General features: G+C 44.5%; 1 protein-coding gene and 1 long non-coding RNA gene across 8 annotated transcripts in view; both read right to left on the bottom strand.

Moving 5' to 3' along the window:
* The window catches only part of kat6a (K(lysine) acetyltransferase 6A), a 40,241-nt gene extending 27,246 nt beyond the window's left edge, over positions 1–12,995 (bottom strand). For 3 of the 7 annotated variants that reach the window (XM_088624546.1, XM_088624544.1, XM_088624541.1), the window contains exons 1-3: positions 12,837–12,995; positions 8,608–9,986; positions 7,784–7,819 (exon numbers count right to left, since the gene is read on the bottom strand). In XM_088624546.1, coding sequence (XP_088480672.1) covers positions 7,784–7,819; positions 8,608–9,261 — 690 coding nt within the window. In that variant the 5' untranslated portion in view covers positions 9,262–9,986; positions 12,837–12,995. Of the gene's footprint in view, positions 1–7,783; positions 7,820–8,607; positions 9,987–11,088; positions 11,174–12,440; positions 12,581–12,836 lie in introns of those variants that run through there. The other 4 variants (XM_088624547.1, XM_088624545.1, XM_088624542.1 and 1 more) reach the window with 3 other exon arrangements.
* Positions 384–7,774, bottom strand: LOC148674440 (uncharacterized). The gene is made up of 2 exons (XR_015935307.1): positions 1,951–7,774; positions 384–906 (listed from the first exon to the last, which is right to left on the bottom strand). It is a non-coding gene; the product is annotated as an uncharacterized LOC148674440 (long non-coding RNA).
* Positions 12,996–19,448: the final 6,453 nt, after the last annotated feature.

Consider the following 19,448-nt stretch of genomic DNA (forward strand, 5'->3'; position numbering starts at 1 on the left):
AGAAGGGAAGCAGGAAGAGCAAAAATGATGGGGCAATCGAGAGGGAGGTTTTACTAAGAATGGTGAGACATTGTACAGATTCCTGCCCGTCTCCAGCTCTCTCAAAGATAGGCTCTCCGAAGTTGCAGGATAAATTTTTATTCTAACAAACTTGTCTGCAAAATCCTCCATTCACGAAGGCCTGCCTGCCGCACTAATAACACCACCATTTTTGGCTATCAGGAACATTTTAGGTAAGGAGGTCAGACAAACTCAGTACAGTCCATATCCACACACTTAAAAACACAAAGGCTGTTATACAAATAGACACTGTCCTCACCTTTCTCCTGCTCTGCCCTGTGTAAACAACTTATTTTAATAGTGAGCATAATAATAAAGGAAAATTCTTTCATGTAGCAGATGCACGGATATTTTATTGAACAGGCATTAGGTACATTTTACTGATTAACATGTTACCACCAGTTGATCAACATCTCTTTATCAACAACAACAATCATAGGCTAGCAGCGTGTCTGCCCACCACTGTAAGCCACAAAGTCCCTGGAATCTCACTTGCTGTGGGCTCCTCCTGATGTGACAGCATTGCAGCAGGACAAACCACACCCTCACACTGTTCTTGTAACAACAACAATGCAAGACGAGAACATGTTTGTTAATTAAACCATGGCTGCCTCACTCACTAGACCTGAGCCCCAGGAACATCTGTGGAATAAGCTGGGATGACATGTGGCATCCAGGGCTCAGAGACCAGAGAGCAGATTAGCTATAGTTCAAGGAAAGAAATGGGACAGAATCCCACAAAAACTGTGCAACTTGGTGCCAAGCATCTGTCACACATGTACAGCTTGTATTGCTTCCAGCGGTGGCCACACACTCTACTAGCCTGTGACTCTCTCAGGAGACCCCCTGTTGATGACAAATGTTAATTAGTTTAAATTTAACTGTCATGCCTGCTCAATGAAATGTCATTTCACTTCATACAAAATAAAAAGCCATTAATTAAAGCTTGAATCTAATGCAGTTGATTTTGATGCTCAATGCACTATTACCTTTCTAGGCAAGCCCTACCTGTTTCATTTTAATTCGGATGGACAGTTCCGAAAATGAAACAAGCCATTTGTATCTTTGCTTACTATATGAGTTTCAATGCAAATTCTGGATATGTATAATAATGACATGCAATATTCAGAGATCGGAATATGATTTTAAAGCTAATGTTCAGGGAGACACTTCAATTGAATTTGAAATAACCCTGAATAGCAAATAAAACAACATAATGGATGAAAACGTACTAACAGTCTAAAAAACGCTGTTCGGAATTTGATATTGCCATTTGGTTATGTCATTTAAGTGGCAAAAATCAAATTAGGTTTCATTCTCATCAAAAACTTTAAGCTATTACTACTACTTGAACACCAGAATTCACAAGCAGCATGTGGAGTCACAGGATCACAGCTCTTCCCCAACACGCAAGTTCAAACCTTAATTATTTCCCTCTAATAACACAAAGCTAACTTGAGCTAACTCTCGGCCTCTTTCTGACAGCGTCACAGGAAGCACTGCAGAAGTTTGTTCTAGTACATAAACAGTGTACAACTCACAATGTACTACAGTCTTATTGGATAATCCTTATTCAAAAGCAGAGTTCCGTTCTTTCTTTATCAAATTGAAAACTGTTAGGAGGCTCCCTTCCCTCAGGACCACAATTTCCCAACCAATGCCACAGAAATAGTAACAGGGGAGAGCATGCTGCAGAAACTGCTGCCCTTCATATGAGACATTAAAGGTTAGAGAGCAGGACTACTTTTGTCATTAATAATCCCAGGGTGCAGCAAGACTAGGTGTTAACACCAGTGTCCTGGCTCAATTCCCTGCTGGGCGTGTACTAACTGACCTCGCTAAAGTTCCGTCTTAATTTAATTGGTAAAGCAATTTCTCATACTTCACCACCTGAGCTGCTGGTGTAGCAAGGCTGGAGGTACGAACTGCGGTCGCTCATCCACTCCTGAAGAACTCTGAGATGCTCTGGGCTGAGAAGTGCTAGTACAGCATCATCTTGTTCTTGATTTGAGGGGAATCAAATACTACTCCAGGTTTTACCAGCTTCTGTCTCTGGTACAGATTGCATTGTAATGATAAAAGAAACAAGCTTTATATTTTAAAACTTTCATCACCAAACATCAGTCCCAACAAATATTCAAAAGTATCATATGCGTAGCACCTATTGGTAACCAAAGTTAAAACATTACACCTCTGTTCAAGATGAGGTTGGTCTGTTTCTCCCAGCAGGATTTACCCCTTTGCAAAGGGAGTCAAACTCGGAGTGGGGAGAAAATGCTTTCTGAGTGTGGTGCAGTCAGGATAAGCAGAGCAGAGATACCAATGTGTAAGACGCCACAAGCACTCCACAGGACTAGGGCAAGAGAAAGGAAAGTTAAAGCAGGGCTACAAACTACCTTAGTGTGCAAGTATGATAAACTTCTCATTTTAAACAGAAGGATGTGGTTCCTATGTAATATTTCACAAATTCCATCCATGCATTTTCTAAGTGCTTGTTCCAATTCAGGGTTGCACAGGAGCCAGTGCCTATCCAAGCAAGCAAACGAGCGCAAAGCTGGGTACACTCTGGATGGACGGGAAACCAGTCCGCTGCAGGACACACAGACACACACACGTTTAAAGCAGGGCCAATTTTTCTAGAAACCAATTAACCCACCGGTAGGTCTTTGGACTACGAGAGGAAACCAGAAGTCCCAGAGGTATCCCACAGGAACATGGGGAGAACATGCAAACTCCACACAGATAGTGCCCCAGGTTCTGAACTAAGCCCAGGGCTCCAGTGCTGTAAGGCAGCAAATGCTAACCACTCATCCGCCATGCCACCCCTCCACAATTCACCATGCAAATTAAATTAAGGCAAAAAAAAAACTGGCACTGACTTGTACAAGTACCATAGGTGGTAAAACCCGATACAGATCACACTGTTATGCAAAGGAAGTTTGATTTGTATCCCTGCCAAACTCCAAGGTGCACTGTCCCATGGCTTTGCTATGGATATAACAAACAAGGTGGTGCAATACTTCCCTTCAGACACACTAACCACAGAGAATGGGAGCAACGCATGGCTCAGGTATTTTCATTACCTGCCCCATTGTTACTGCCTTCATCTTCAAACAAGCACTTAAGCAACATACAAGATTAGGTTTCAAGAGACTATGCCTCGACGTCTGTCCTAGCCTGACATTACTTTTATTAATATTAACTAAATTATTAATTAAAGACTTGTGTATCCACAAGCTGATCAACAGACAAGCACTGACTGAAGAGCAGCCAAATCAAACAGGTCCCGAGTGGCACAAACTACAGAGAAATGAAACGACTAACTGCCACAGCAGACTCACACAACTCTCATGAAAGGGTGGAGGTGTCTATCACGGCAATTAGTGGTAATGAAGGGCAAAATTGGCAACTGATACTCACAGAGGGCATACTGGTTTTACAGCTGCTCATTCACTCAGTCAATAGTCCATTCTTTGCAATTCATTCATTGTTTTTTCCTGTTGGGTTTTTACACCAAGGAGGCACTCAAGTTCACCGCTCTGTAGAGAGGTCTAGTTGAAAACTTCCTTCCATTTCACCCGCTGTCCAATATTATACATGTGCCTAGTACTATTACAGAACCGGATAATGGCTATTAATGTTCAAATGGACTGACAGCAACAAAAGAACAGCAGCAACTAGTACTGGAGTACTGCAATCAGACTCCCGCTGCACAGACGTTTGATCCACTGCAGGTTTTACCAGATGCTGGCGGTTCTATATAGATGCCAATAGCAGGTGCTTGACACTGCATGCTTGTAACAATATTTTGAGAAACTCTGCATAAATAAATGTCATTTCATTTTCTGCATAAACAGTATAATTACAAGAGCTTACAGCTAGTACAGCTTGAAATGGATCAATCTGCTGCTCAATGGGAGGTTCCTTTCCAGCCCTGAAGTGCCTCAGAAACGGCTCTAATCCAATGTGTCAGCAACACAGCCAATAAATCAGCAGAACCAAAATGTAACAGACACCCAACTGATAAAATCCACCAAAAAATTAGAAACTACTTTCCTTGGACCCAAGGGCTTTTAAAAGCAGAATTACTCCAGCATGGTGTGCACATCTAAAAACCACCTGAGTCAAGCTACCTCTGTCATGAGATCTGCAGTACATAGACAATTTTATAGATTTGGCAAGACTAAGCTTAATACAGAACATCAATCTAGAACAGTCAAGGGCTCCTCAGCACTTCAAGCTTACTCCTTCCCCTCACAACAGCCACTCTGGTCAATCTAAATTAACTTTTGAAAAGATGAAACTGCAAATCAACAGATCCACTCAAGGATTTGTCAGAGCTGACTGCCTTTGAACGTCAACGTCACACACTGCTAGCTCTGTGTTGAAAAGATCCAAGTCCTGTACCAGGGTTCTGGGGACCACCTCAGAGGGCCCCTTCGGGTCAGTAAAAACCTGCCAGGGGAAGCAGCCTACACGGTCTTACCCCAGGTATTCAAGTAAGCAGTACACAGGTAAGCATGTGGAGCTGGCTTTGTGAAATGGTTTAAAACAGCTCTTTCATACCATGTACAGTAACTGTGTGGCAGACTTAATCAACAGTACTGTCAACAATCAACCTTTAGCAAGGCTTTCAATGTCTACCCATTTCAGCCACCTTAACCGTGTTTTCAACTCCGTAGAAAGGAGAAACTCAAGCCATTCTCACCTATGCCTTGTAATGCGCCCTATGTAAGCTTCTTACCATTTCAGGAGAGAAACACCATCCCCTTAATAAGCATGGCAAAGGACAAACAGCTTTCTGTGTTACATGGAGAAAAGATCAGATTTGCTACCTATCTTCGTGACCCCTACATGAACTCCCCCCCGCCATCTCTGACCTCCCACTGACCCCCAGTTTCAGCAAGAGCACCACGCAACAGGGATTTTCAGCTCACACCGATATCTGCTCACTGAATGGAACTGCCGAACACGTGTCTAGAGGAGGTCAAAAACGCACTTTAACAGATGCTAGAATCTCAGCATCAATTTAGTTATAAAGCGACACCTTACAGGGATGAATGAACAAAAGCTGTGACCGGGACAATAACACTTTCTCAATATATGCCATCAGAGATACAAACACACTATACCCAGGCACAACACTGTAAAAGTACTTAAGGTAAACAAGGCTAGTGATGAAGACATTAGAGCACCAGGAAAATTACTATGGGTGGTAACCAGTGCACACTGACAGAAGCTGACTGGGAGCCGACTACTGAGCTAACACCCTAGTCTCAGACTGGCATAGAGATATAACTCTAGTGTTGTGCAAAGTCAGCTTCTCTGGCGAAGCCACAATGACTTGTTTGGTGGGCTTCACAAACACCACTTTTAAGCAAACTGACACACGGGGTCAAGAAAAGCTCTGGACCTTGAAGAATGCTTCGACAACTTCAGATGGTTGAAGTAGTATCCCTGAGTGAGTGAAGTAGTATCCCTCCTCCTACCACACAAGCTGACTAAAAAAGGAAGGAGGGTGCACGTCCTGTTTTTAAAGTCTTTGGTCCTCACTGTCAGTATTTAAATTCTTGTGCCCTACACATGGGAGTAAACAGGACACACTAATCACTAGCACAACATATCGATAGAATTACTGTCAACTATCAACTTGAGACTACTACAATGTTAAAAAATGTTTTAGTCTATGATGACTGAGATCACCTGATCCAGCACAGGATGTTTCACTGAATTGGTTGTTACATTATACAATGACCCCTGCTGCCAAAAACGAACACACATCCAGGAAACTGAAGCATGACAGCAGAAAGCTTGAGAGAATGGCCAAAGCGGACCAGCTACAACTACCAAGCTCATAAGAAACAGAGCTCATCTCAGATAATCTCTGCCGGGCCTTACCTAGTGTGAGCTGCCTCATGAGAGGACATCTTCTGCTTTGCCTGGCACAAGAGTAGTAATTTGGCACAGCAGACTTAAATTGGCATGGTGTCAACAATACCCATTGTTCTCAACAGCAACATGAATTTTCACTTGCCTCAAGCAGAGCGATACCGAGATACAATAGCACAAGATCAGACAGTTGCAATCGGCCTGCAAAATTTAAACATTTAGTGTTTGACAACACAATTCAATATCTGCAGCTACTGTACTGTAGAAATCAGACAAAGTAATAGCATCCAGGAGCATTCTGTGAGCTTAACAACACAACCTGCCATCTAACACACAGCCAAGTGAGCCCTCAATGCAGTAATTCACAAAGGGTAACTTAGAGGCACCGGAAACCAGCACCACCTCGGAACACCAGCATCTTTGTCACAAGGGTAAACAATTCCTCTACAAGGCTACAACCACAGCCAGAACCACAGAGGGTGGATCTCTGTGGAAAAAAATACAGAGCCCAGGACATTGGAACACCTGCAATTCTTCCTTATACCTCATCCTGACAAGCAACTAGATGCCTCAATGTTCATCCCACCTGAGCTCTTAATTATACAAATGAGGCTAACGATTGACTATTTAATTTCAGGGTACCCAACACATTCATCCCAATTTGTCAAGTCATATGTCCCAAAGACACTACCAAGTTTGCAAAAATGTATTTTTCACAAAGCTTCCTAGTGGCAAACCTCACTTCGGTCTCCTTTTTCAAAACGAGAATGACCACAAGTTCAAAAAATATTAAACTGACCACACTGAAACTAGCATAGTCAAAACAGTCCGTGTTTAAGGGCCAGCCAGGCCTGGCCCTGAAGCGTCAGGCAGTTTCTAGGCTTCTTCAAAGCAAATGTGCCTGAAGAATCAGCAGCCTTTAAGACATGAGGAATGAACACCTGACATATCAGACCTCAAGGACCAGAACTGAACAGACCCTGGCATTTCCAAGTTGCTAATCACTGAGGATTTTACAGTTTTTATATAAAAAGTCATGGAATCAATACCGTCCAAGATAACGTGCTGCTCTGCAACACAGAGGTCGGCTGAATACAGGTTTGCATCTGTTTCTGGAAGCATTTGGGGTCCTTCACAGCAAACCTACTGTGCAGAAGGTTTAGAAGTTCACAAATCTGCAGATTAGAAAGCCAGTATTTTCCTGATTCCGGATCAAACTGCAATCAAATGATTTAACTTGCTTTTTAGGACACCGTTTTCACTGCTCACACAAACTGCAAAACTAGTTGCAATACCTGAAAAGAAACTATTTGCTGGAGATTTTTTGCTCCCACCTAGTGGAAGGATCATCATAGAATTGAGGGAGGTGAAAAGAACCTTCTATTTAACCAAATCCCAGGACCACGCTATGGGACTTTGTGAAGCTTCCCACCAATCCTACAGGCCAGGAGTTCATCTCTCTTCAGGTGAATCTGGCAAGATTCACAGACACTTGTCAAGATATTAATGCACAACCAGCCAGACCTGTTAAAAGTATCCAACTCCTCCCACATACTGCGTCACCTGGGACACTTCTGCCAGGGCCACACTGTGAACAGCTTTGAGACCTCACTACCCTTTCTCTTCAGTGCTCACATCTACAAGTGATTCCAGAAATCAGAGTTACATTGAATTCTTGTACTCTATTGCTGTGCTCAGCTTGAAAACATGTCCAACAATTCTCTGAAATCCTAACATGAGCACAGCCCAAGATTACACTGCACACTTTCACACAGGCAACCTCCCCTCATCCACTATCCCTCAGTCAGAGTTTTCCTCCAGCCTAGCCACTTGCCCTGCTAGAGGGGACTCCTCCATTCTTCAACAGCATCTGCAAGCAGAAAGGGCTCTTCGTTACTGCACCACACTATAAATAAGATGAACAGCAGGAGACAATTTCAGGACCTGGACTGGCTCTTGCGATAAGGACTGGTCTGGCAACAGGGATCAAGTTGACCCTGAAACAGAATCAGAAAGGAGGCCCTGTCCAAGCAGAACTCTGTACTCCACAGGGCACAGTGGTGTATTGTTGTCTTGAGACATCTTCTTCATTTGATAACTTAATCAACTAAAGAGCTTAAAATGGAATAAAATTTAGACCAGGTATAGCGCTTTGAAATGTTCTGAAGATATACTAGGAAAACAGATCTGACTCCAGGTGCACAGCAGTTTGATCCATTTCATTTGTCACTGACAGTGAACCATAATGCAGTCATGTTTCACTACTCTTTTTATGTTATTGTGTTAGTATACTTAATGTGCCTGTGGTTGGTTAACCTTGAATTAGATGTAAATACTGTGCAATGGAAGTCTAAATACTTTAAATAACCGCCTACACTTATATAGTGCTTTTCTGGACACCCCACTCAAAGCTCCCCTCCACCACCACCAATGTGCAGCACACAGCTAAATGATGCTCCAGTACGCTCACCACACATCAGCTATCAGTGTGGAGGAGAGGTGGGAATTTGGCTAAGACACTGTGAGTAACACCCCTACTCTTTTTGAGAAAAACCTTGGGATTTGTAATGACCACAGAGAGTGGGGACCTCTGTTTCCCGGCACCTTTTTAACACAATCGTTTGCAGAGAGGCACTCCGGCACACAGCAGGCTCTTACCTTGTCCTTCTCGTGGGGCAGCAGGCGGACAGGGGGCAGGGAAGCCAGCGAGTCTACAGGGGGTGCCTCAGTTTGAGAGGCCACGCCACGCCCACTCAGCTGGTACATCGGCCCCTGCTTGAGCAGCCGGCCGTGAGCCAGGGCACGCTTCACGGCCAGCCGCAGCTGCTGGTGGAACAGGGCCGCCGAGGAGCCCCCGCTGTTAATGGAGGCGGCTACATCGCGCTGGCCCTTCAAATAACGCTCAATGCTTTTCAGAGAGGAGCCGCCGGGCTCCTGCAGCCCCTCCAGCGCCCGTTTGATGAGTTTATTCCAGTCAAACCCCGACGCCTTGGGCGGGCTAGCGCTATTGTTCCGAGGTTTGGGGAAGGCCAGCCTGCCGGGGTTGTCGGGGTCCTTGTAGGAGTTCAGGCCCTTGTTAGAGACCTTCAGGATGGAGCCATCCTTGACACTGAGCTCCAGCTGCTCCAGGACCGTCTTGCGGTCCAGCCCATGGGACATGGAGACCGCATTGCAGATTCGCTCCTCAGATGGGCGCTGCTTCTGCTTCTTCACCTTCTTGATGGCCTCCAAGATCCAGTCAGTGTACAGCGGGTTAGCCAGCTTCACCATGGCTGACGCTCGGCTGCGGCGGCGGCCAGACGACACGCCCATCCAGGAACCGCCCGCCCTGTGCCCTCCTCGCCCGAGCCGAGCCCCCTCCTCCTCCTCCTCCTCCCTCCTACGCCCTCCTCCGCCGGCTATCCTTTATCCCGATGCCGTGCGGAGAGTCCCTCAGAGCAGCGGCAGACTGGCAGGGAGCAGCTGACCATAGCATAGGCGTGGCACCCAGCCCCCCCCCACCCCCCCGGTCTGCGTCTCCGTGGCAACCCCCACTCCCTCTTGGAGCGGGGTAAAAGTTACCTTCTTTAAGAAGAAGGCCAAACCAAAAACAGAGGGAAAGGATGGTATCCGTGACGCTTTTCTCCGGGTTTGCTCAGCTACTGTTCTTCTAATAATCCACAACAGGGCGGAACAAAACTAGGCAAGATGCCACAAAGGCCAAAAGAACAAAAAAAAAAGCTGCAGCTATCTTGTCACAGTTTTTGTAGTGTTTTCCACAAAGGATTTTTCCTCATCTCTCGCCCAACCCGACTCCAATTTTTCTTTCCATTAGTGTTTCAATTTAGGCCGGACAATGAAGAAAGGTCTTTAAAACAATAAATAAAAACAGCCCCAGCAGGGAAGCCTCTGCGTGCTCCTCTCCCGCGGCGTGGTTCTGCTCCAGGTGACAGCGTGGAAGCGTGCGGTGGCGGCTCCGGCGATACGGAGATCTCACCCCAGGGACCAGCACTGCCCGATCACCTTCATGCCGCCTGCGCCTCAGCAGCGCGCACACCCTGCGGAGAGGACACGGAGCAGCGGTTAGGCATGAGGAAACACGGACACGCTGCGCTTCAGCCCGTACCGGGTAATTCCACAAGCACCGCCACAACGCAAGGGTTGCAGAGAGCACCATGAGAAGCCTACAAATAAATGCCAGAAATGGAAATGCACAGTACAAGCAAAACACCCCAGTCCGTAAAACACCCATTCTTAAAACAAATTAAATATCAAACTTCTCTCCCCTGCGACTGCTTTGTTCAGAATGTGAAACAGATCACCTGATGGCTGGGCTCAAGCAGGCGATGTAAGCGAATACGCACTGTTTCCATACAGGAGACGAAGACAGCAAGCTTGCACACGCCAGCATCTCACCTCCGTTCAATTCCCAGACCAATCCGTAGAGAGCAGGAAACTGACCAGTCTACTGCCCACCCGCTTAACTCATTCGGGGCTTTATCGCCTAAACCCCAGGCCAGATAAGTACGCCTCATGAGGTTACTTTGAATTTGGATAGACATGCATGAATTCACATTGAACACACTGCTTTGCTGTTTCAAGAGCACAGGCTTCAGACCGTTGCTTGATTGAACTGCTGTGCAAAGAGCTGTGCAAAGAGAGGGGCATCCCCTGACATGGTGTGGGCTGGTTTGTCCGAAACAAAATCTGGGCTGTTATTTTCCTAACTTTTGTGATCTCCCGACTTCTTCGGAATGGTTCAATCACACACGAATAGGCACGCTACCACTGGAAACATGCACCGCCCTGCCACATCACAAGAATCAGTCTTCACTTACGAACATGACAAACAAACCCCAAGCATAAAACAAAGCAGAAAAAAAACAAAAAGCAGTAGCCAGCAATGGGTCTGAAAATCATAAAGGAGGCAGGACATTCTATAAGCAAAGTAGTACCGTGATGACAAAAAGGGACAACAGCTCTCTGGGGCATGTCCATTTTTTTAATGCACCATAAAACTGGAGCCGGTCATGTGCTCGTAGGTCACGTGCACGCAGCAGTACACCTGTCCCTTGGTGCTGTGCCACCCTCCAGCTTGCTCAGCTGTCTCAGCTCAGCCCATTACAGTTTCATTTGCCTCTCAGCAGGAAGTCTGCTTACCCTGGCACACGCTTCTCAGGCACGGGCTCCAGTCATTCACCGGATTTCTGAGGTCTGTCCGGACTTCTTATGTCATGTTATCTTCCTGCAGGTTTATTTTGAAACCTCATTATTATTTGATTGCCTTATCTTTACTATTCATCTACCACACTCTTTTCCAGCACTGGTATTGTACAGTAAAAAAAAAAAACCTATCACTGTAATGCTCTGTAGTTACTGTCCTGCTCCATTTTTAAAATGGGTCTTAACCGATACGGCTTTACCGTCTTGCAAGAGGTCACCACACATGAATGTTGACTGTTCTCCTGCTCTCTAACGAGACCGCTAAGCTAAAATAACCTCTATAAGAAAATATTCTGCTTGTACAACCTTGCAAATCTCTTTTGCAGCCTAGTGGTTTCGTTTACAGTCCATCTCGTAAGAAGAACACCAAAAGTGAAAAACAATCACTGTCCACGACCAAGACCTATGCCTGGAAATGAGGATGATCTGAAGCAAAGCCAAGCGGCGATCGTCTGCACTGAGTTTAAAACTACACAGGTCAGCAAATCGGAGCGAAAAATGGAAAGAAAGCAGTCGAACCCACCAGCCCTGAGCAGAAATGCGACTAGGACAGGCTTGCTGACATCACTTCACTTTCTCCTGAGAGCTGCCACGCGTGTCGTTTCGGATCCGAAGTTTCTCAGTGTCCCAACGTGCGCACTGTTTACATCGCTGAAGTCAAACAGGCGGCAGGACTTCGGAAATTACCTACGTCCTAACAGATAAACAGATTTGACGGTCTCTTCCTCGACCAAGCTTAAAACGTAACTAAAAGCCAGGCAGCCTGATGCAAAAGAACGATTTCGCCCCCCGTATCCCCAAGTACATCCTAAGAGATAAAGACAGGAAGTATCTCCGCCAAAGCCTCCGTCCTGAAAACACAACTTCGGCAACTCCGGGTGAAAATGTCAACAAAGGGCTCGGACGCGGTACGTGCCTGCATCTGAAACATCAACAGTCTGGAATACAAAAACACGGGTTTTCACTCCTCTCCCCTTCTGCTACAAAACACACGTACAACCGCTCTGTTTACAAATGCCTAGTGCCGAAATCCTCACCGGCAGTTCCTGCAGTCATCCCTTTTCTTTTAGAAGGAAAGTACACCCCGGTACAATTATACATTTGAAGAAATCCGGGCAACGGCGAAATTGAAATTAAATACCATAAAATCCCCCTCGCCACACATCCACAATGACGCGATTCCCGCACCGCCTCGGGTTTAGCGCAGCGACAACAAAAACGGCTCGGGCGAACAGCCGCTCTAAACGAGGCCGAAGCGTCCACTGCGAGCCCGAGGCTGCACGGCCTACCTCCCCTGTATCCCGGGCTCAGCCCGCGGCTGGACAGCAAGCTCCGCTCCCCAGCAACAGAGGGACGAGACAGACGAGTAGGCCGTGCGTCCCTCCCGTCTCAGCCTCGGCCAGGAGTTGGCGCTTCCCTGCGCTCAACCCCCCTCCCTCTCACTCCTCCTCCCTCCCTCTCCTCGCAGTGCCCACGATACGGCGGCGAGAAGGCCGCTGGAGCAGAGGTAGGCCTCGCTTCCCTCGCCATCACCCCCCTCCTCCTTCTCCTCCTCTCTCTCCCTCTCTTCTCTCGGTTCTCAGAAACCCAGGACGGGTCCGGGTCGAGTTGTTAAAAAAGGGTAACCCCCTCCCCCCCGGAACCCCCTTCGTGGAAACCGGCTGAGCTGCCTCCGAGCTACTCACCGGGTTTTCGGGTCGAGTTGCCGGGAAGAACGTGCCGAGAACGTGTCAAAGCGGAGACAACAACAACACCAAAAATGCAGGCAGAGACCAGTGGCTCCAATGCCGCCGCCATCTTTGAGTGAAACGGGAGCTCGGTTGGTGGGGGAGGGGGGAGAGAGCGGGGCCAAGGGAGCGTCTGCATTGTGTACACCCTATACATGAGAGGAGAGCGGGAGGGAAGGCGAAAAAGAGAGAGAGGGAGAGGATGAGTGAAGGGTGGATGTCTGTGAGGGGGGGGGGGCAGCAATTTGGGAAGGACAGGCAGAGTCTCCGTTTACACATGAAATGGGAGAAGAGAGATGTGGAGAAAGCGCAGTCTCTCTCACTCGCAGATCGGAATGATGGCTTTAGGGAGCGTCTGTAATCGTGCGGTTCAGTAGCTACCCACAACAGGATACAAAAACGAAGAAAAAATCAAAGCAGTGAATCGTAGCTCTCATGTAGAGGGTATTTAAAGATCAAAGACATAGCATCGCTTTTACTCCTCCCCAGCTCTGCATTGCATTTAAATTTACCCCCCTGTGTTACGGAAAGCGACTGTAACTTTTAATAATATTAGAACGTTTCAGAGGCAGGCGAGGATGTCCCCTGTCATCACGGACTGATGACAGCCCCTGTAACACACACACACAGCGCCCTTGCCGGACACAAGACGAGGTCACTCACACGGCCCCCCGCTCGGTCCATCCGCGTTTACATTTACACGGGGGGAAGTACAAGCTACCACCTGACCGGTCATTTTCACCTTCGCAATTGCACTACTGTTGACACGGGGGCGGAGAGATCCTTCGGTCATTACCGTGCGCTAAGCGATTTGTAAATCCATCAGTTATTTCCTATAGCGTCCTTCACAACCGTTTACCAGGGAGCGCTTTAGACCATGTGGGCATGGAGGAGAGAGAATCTCAAAGGTGAATACAGTGATACAGCTCTATGACACTGAGTTATGGGGACATTAATCACGATTGATCAAGGACAGTCTGTGATTTCTGTGGTGATTTAAACCTAATATTATATTCAATAATACAGAACTATTAATTGTGATTGATCAAGGACAGTCTGTGATATCTGTGGGGATTTAACCCTGCTATGAAATACACTGTACAGTAATACAGAACTATGATATTGAGCTCGTGAGACATTAATTATGATCAGTCTGTGATTTCATTGTGGAATAAACCATGATATTGTAGAAATACAGAACTATGTCACTGAGTTATTGGGACATTAATTACGATTGATCAAGAACATTCCGTGATTTCTGTGGTGATTTAAACCTAATATTACATTCAATAATACACAACTATTAATTATGATTGATCAAGGACAGTCTGTGATATCTGTGAGGATTTAACCTTGCTATGAAATACACTGCTATGAAATACACTGTACAGAACAATGATATTGAGCTCGTGAGACATTAATTATGATCAGTTTGTGATTTCAGTGTGGAATAAACCATGATATTGTAGAAATACAGAACTATGACACTGAGTTAGTGGGACATTAATTATGATTTATCAAGAACAGTCTGTGATTTCTGTGGTGATTTAAACCTAATATTACATTCAATAATACAGAACTATTAATTGTGATTGATCAAGGACAGTCTGTGATATCTGTGGGGATTTAACCCTGCTATGAAATACACTGTATAGTAATACAGAACTATGATATTGAGCTTGTGAGACATTAATTATGATCAGTCTGTGATTTCATTGTGAAATAAACCATGATATTGTAGAAATACAGAACTATGACACTGAGTTATTGGGACATTAATTATGATTGATCAAGAACAGTCTGTGATTTCCATGGTGATTTAAACCTAATATTACATTCAATAATACAGAACTATTAATTGTGATTGATCAAGGACAGTCTGTGATATCTGTGGGGATTTAACCCTGCTATGAAATACACTGTACAGTAATACAGAACTATGATATTGAGCTTGTGAGACATTAATTATGATCAGTCTGTGATTTCATTGTGAAATAAACCATGATATTGTAGAAATACAGAACTATGACACTGAGTTATTGGGACATTAATTATGATTGATCAAGAACAGTCTGTTATTTCCATGGTGATTTAAACCTAATATTACATATAATAATACAGAACTATTAATTGTGATTGATCAAGGACAGTCTGTGATATCTGTGGGGATTTAACCCTGCTATGAAATACACTGTACAGTAATACAGAACTATGATATTGAGCTCGTGAGACATTAATTATGATCAGTTTGTGATTCAATGTTGAATAAACCATGATACTGTAGAAATACAGAATGATTACACTGAGTATGTGGGATATTAATTATGATTGATCAAGAACAGTCTGTGATTTCTGTGGTGATTTAAACCTAATATTACATTCAATAATACAGAACTATTCGTTCTGATTGATCAAGGACAGTCTGTGATTTCTCCAAGGCTCTGACCATGATGTTACCTACAGTAATACAGAACTATGACACTGAGTTAGTGAATTGGCACGGAGGAGAGGGAAAACCACAGCTGAAAAACAGAAACCTCTGGGGGTCCCAGATCTGAGTGTTACCCCACCTCCAGTCACTGTGTTAGTGAGGCATTGATAATGATAGCTAATTAATGAACAGAGCAGCTTGATTTCTGTCTGGAGTTAATAATAGTATTACATACGTTAATACTGAACTATAACACTGGGTTAGGGAGACATAAATCACGATTGATCAAGGACAGTCTGTGATTTCTGTGGGGATTAAACCCTGCTATTACATACAGTAATACAGAACTATGACACTGAGTTAGTGGGACATTAATTAGAATTGATTAAGGACAGTCTGTGATTTCTGTGGTGATTTAACTATGATATTCTAGTAATACAGAACTGTGATATTGAGGTAGTGAGACATAAATTTTGATTGATAAAGGACAGTCTGTGATTTCTGTGGTGAGTTAACTATGATGAATGCAGAACTGTGATATTGTGGTAGTGGGACATAAATTATGATTGATTAAGTACAGAATGTGATTTCTATGTCGATTCAGACATATTATATACAGTAATACATAACTATGACACTGAGTTTGTGAGACATTATGATCAACAAAGACAGTCTGTCTTACATACAGTAATACAGAATTATGACACTAAGTGGGACATTACTGTATGATTGATCAAGGACATTTCTGTGTGGAATAAACCATTATATTGTAGTAATACAGAACTATGACACTGAGTTAGTGGGACATTAATTATGACTGATCAAGGACAATCTGTGATTTCTGTGGGATTTAACCCTGATATTACATTCAGTAACACAGAACTATTCATTATGATTGATCAAAGACAGTCTGTGATTTCTGTGGAGAGTAAACCATGATATTGTAGTAATACGGAACTGTGATATTGAGGTAGTGGGACATTAATTATGATCGATCAAAGACAGTCTGTGATTTCTATGGGGATTTAACCCTGCTATCAAATACACTAATACAGAACTCTGACACTGAACTAGGGGGACATAAATTATGATTGATCAAGGATAGTCTGGGATCTCTGTGGGGATTCAACCCTGATAGTACATACAGTAATACAGAACTATAACACTGAGTTAGTGGGGCATTAATTATGATTGATCAAGGACAGTCTGTGATTTCTGTGGGGAGTTAACTATGATGAATGCAGAACTGTGATATTGTGGTAGTGGGACATAAATTATGATTGATTAATTACAGTCTGTGATTTCTATGTCGATTCAGACATGTTACATACAGTAATACAGAACTATGACACCGAGTTAGTGAGACATTATGATCAACAAAGACAGCTTGTGATTTCTGTGGGGATTTAACCCTGGTATCAAATATAGTGATACAGAACTATGACATTGAGACATTAATTATGACTGATCTAGGACAATGTGTGATTTCTGTGGGGATTCAACCCTGATATTACATACAGTAATAGAGAACTATAACACTGAGTTAGTAAGGTATTAATTATGATCAGTCAAGGACAGTGTGTGATCTCTGTGTGGAGTGAATTGATGTATTACATACAGTAATACAGAACTATAGCACTGAGTTAGTGATACAATAATTTTGACTAATCAAGGACAGTCTGTGATTTCTGTGTGGAGTAAATAAAAGTATTAGATTCAGTAATACAGAAATATGACATTGAATTAGTGAGACATTAATTATATTTGATCAAGGACAGTCTGTGATTTCTGTGGGGAGTAAACATGATATCAGATACAGTAACACAGAGCTCTGACAGCAGTCACGATAAACCCAATAAGATGGTGCCACTCTGGATTTTTATTGTGTTAAGATATTATTCACGATTGATCAAGGACGGCCTGTGATTTCTGTGGCAATTTAACCCTGATTTTACGTTCAGTAATTCAGAACTATGACACTGAGTTAGTGGGACATTAATTATGATTGATCAAGGACAGTCTGTGATTTCTGTGGGGAGTAAACATGATATCAGATACAGTAACACAGAGCTCTGACAGCAGTAACGATAAACCCAATAGGATGGTGCCACTCTGGATTTCTGTTTCAACTCAGTTTTCTAGGGATCATGAGATTTGTTCCTGTGTCCAGCGAGCGAGCGAGCCCGTGAGTGAGGTGTGCAGGATGGCTGCCCCTGATCTGGAACAGTTCTCCCAGTTTCTCTTACACCCTGGGGTGGCAGGGCTCGGTTACACAGTGGGAGAGAAGTACCTTCGCTCTTGAGCTTGCACAAAGCCCTCCAGTTCACTGTGTAAGTGCGGCGAAGATACAGGATCTTCTCATCGTCTTCTCAGGTCAAGACTGACAGGATTAAGTTCCTTTGGCAGGTGTGTGCATACTTGATTAATGGTAATTATGAGTGGCAGAGGGGATTACAGGAGTTTATCAGTGAGGGTTAGTGGTGATTTCCGTGATAATTAGTGATAAGTGGTGTGGTTTTAGTGCAGGTGGGGATTATTGTTGGTCACCTCCGGTAGTGGTGATAAAGGTGATTACCAGTGAGACTGATGATTATTCACAGACGAGAGTCTGCTGTGGATGTTTGGTTCTGTTTCTCTGTGGTCCGATAATCAGTACCTGCTGTACATTGAACAAGCAACGTGAAGCATGAATTCTCACCTTACCCACACAGAAAGGGGCAACTCAGAGTAGCCAGCCCTCCCCAGCTTGCAAGCCTCTGGGGTGTGGGGGGAAGAAGGAGAGCCAGGCAGACCAGCCAGGTATTGAAAACCGGGACCGGGAATAGTGCCTGCCTCTATTGTGAGGTCATAGTGCTGCTCGCCACAACAATGTGCTATTGTGGGGTGATAATCTGTGACTATTTTGTGATGAAGGAGATCACTGGTGATTATTTCAGTGGCTTGTGATAACTAGTATGAATGGTGTAATGGCCTGGTGGTAATCACAATTACAGCGTTTGGTGGTGGTGTTTGGTGGTTATTGTAATCGGTGCAATATAGGTGATTACCAGTGAAGGTTCTTAACGATGAAATGTGGTTTTCACTAGGGGATCTTCCCGCTCGGGCCTGCAGGGTTCCCCCATTTTTGTGTTTCTGCATAATAACCCCATTTGTCCCAGTGCTCAGCGCAGCTGTGCATCAGCAGCAAGCAACGGGCACTAGGCAGGGTGCACCCTAGATGGGATGCACTCATGCCAGGGACAGTTTTCCCAGAAACCAATTAACCTGCCAGCATGTCTTTGGACCATAACCCACAGCACCCAGAGGAAACCCACCAGAACAGGGGGAGAACATACAGACTCCACACAGACAGCACCCTGGGAATGGAACCCAGGGCCCCAGCAGCACGAGGCAACAATGCTGCCCACTGCGTCACAATGCCACCCGTGCCACTGAAACATTTCGTTCTGAAATATGCATGCATAGCTAAATGTGGTTTTCTTGTTCAGATTTCAGTGCGGTCCACTGAGGTGACTGGCAACAATAACTCTGCACTGAAAAATTCAGTTCCTTTAGCTTTCTTTCATCCTTTAACCTGCTTAGTTGGTACGGAACCGATTATTGGTGATTGTTAGTGACAGTGATGATCCTGGCAGTAGTACAGACTGGCGGTAAGAATGGGTAATAATGGTAATAGTTGGTGATTACTGGTGATTAGTAGTGACAGTGGTAATGATAATTAGTCATGGTGAATACCAATGATAGTATTATTAGTGATTAGGTTTCTGGTGATTGTCTGTGAAAACAGTCATTCTCTTTCAGGTACTTTGACTTGGGAATCCTCCTCCTCAGTTCTGCAATATCCCCTAATTTTCATTTCTGAAACATAACCCAAAGAGCAGAATGAACAGAAGAAAACAAGAGGATGCTATCTGTAACTAAGATAATCCAGCTGTTTCTTAAAGGTGCCCAGAGTTTAGGTCTCAACCACGAGGCTAGGAAGCCTGTTCCAGACACCCAATACTCCTTGTGTAAAGAAGAGTTTCCCATTTTCTGCCATAATGCATTCTCCTTTAGTTACTTATAGTGACTCCATGTCACCTTGGTGACCCTGTCTGTGCCCTCGTGATTTTATATACTCAGATCACGTCTGCTCTGAA

The sequence above is a fragment of the Lepisosteus platostomus genome, chromosome 3, assembly GCF_059453375.1.
Source record: "Lepisosteus platostomus isolate fLepPlt1 chromosome 3, fLepPlt1.hap1, whole genome shotgun sequence".
Lineage (NCBI taxonomy): Eukaryota > Metazoa > Chordata > Actinopteri > Semionotiformes > Lepisosteidae > Lepisosteus > Lepisosteus platostomus.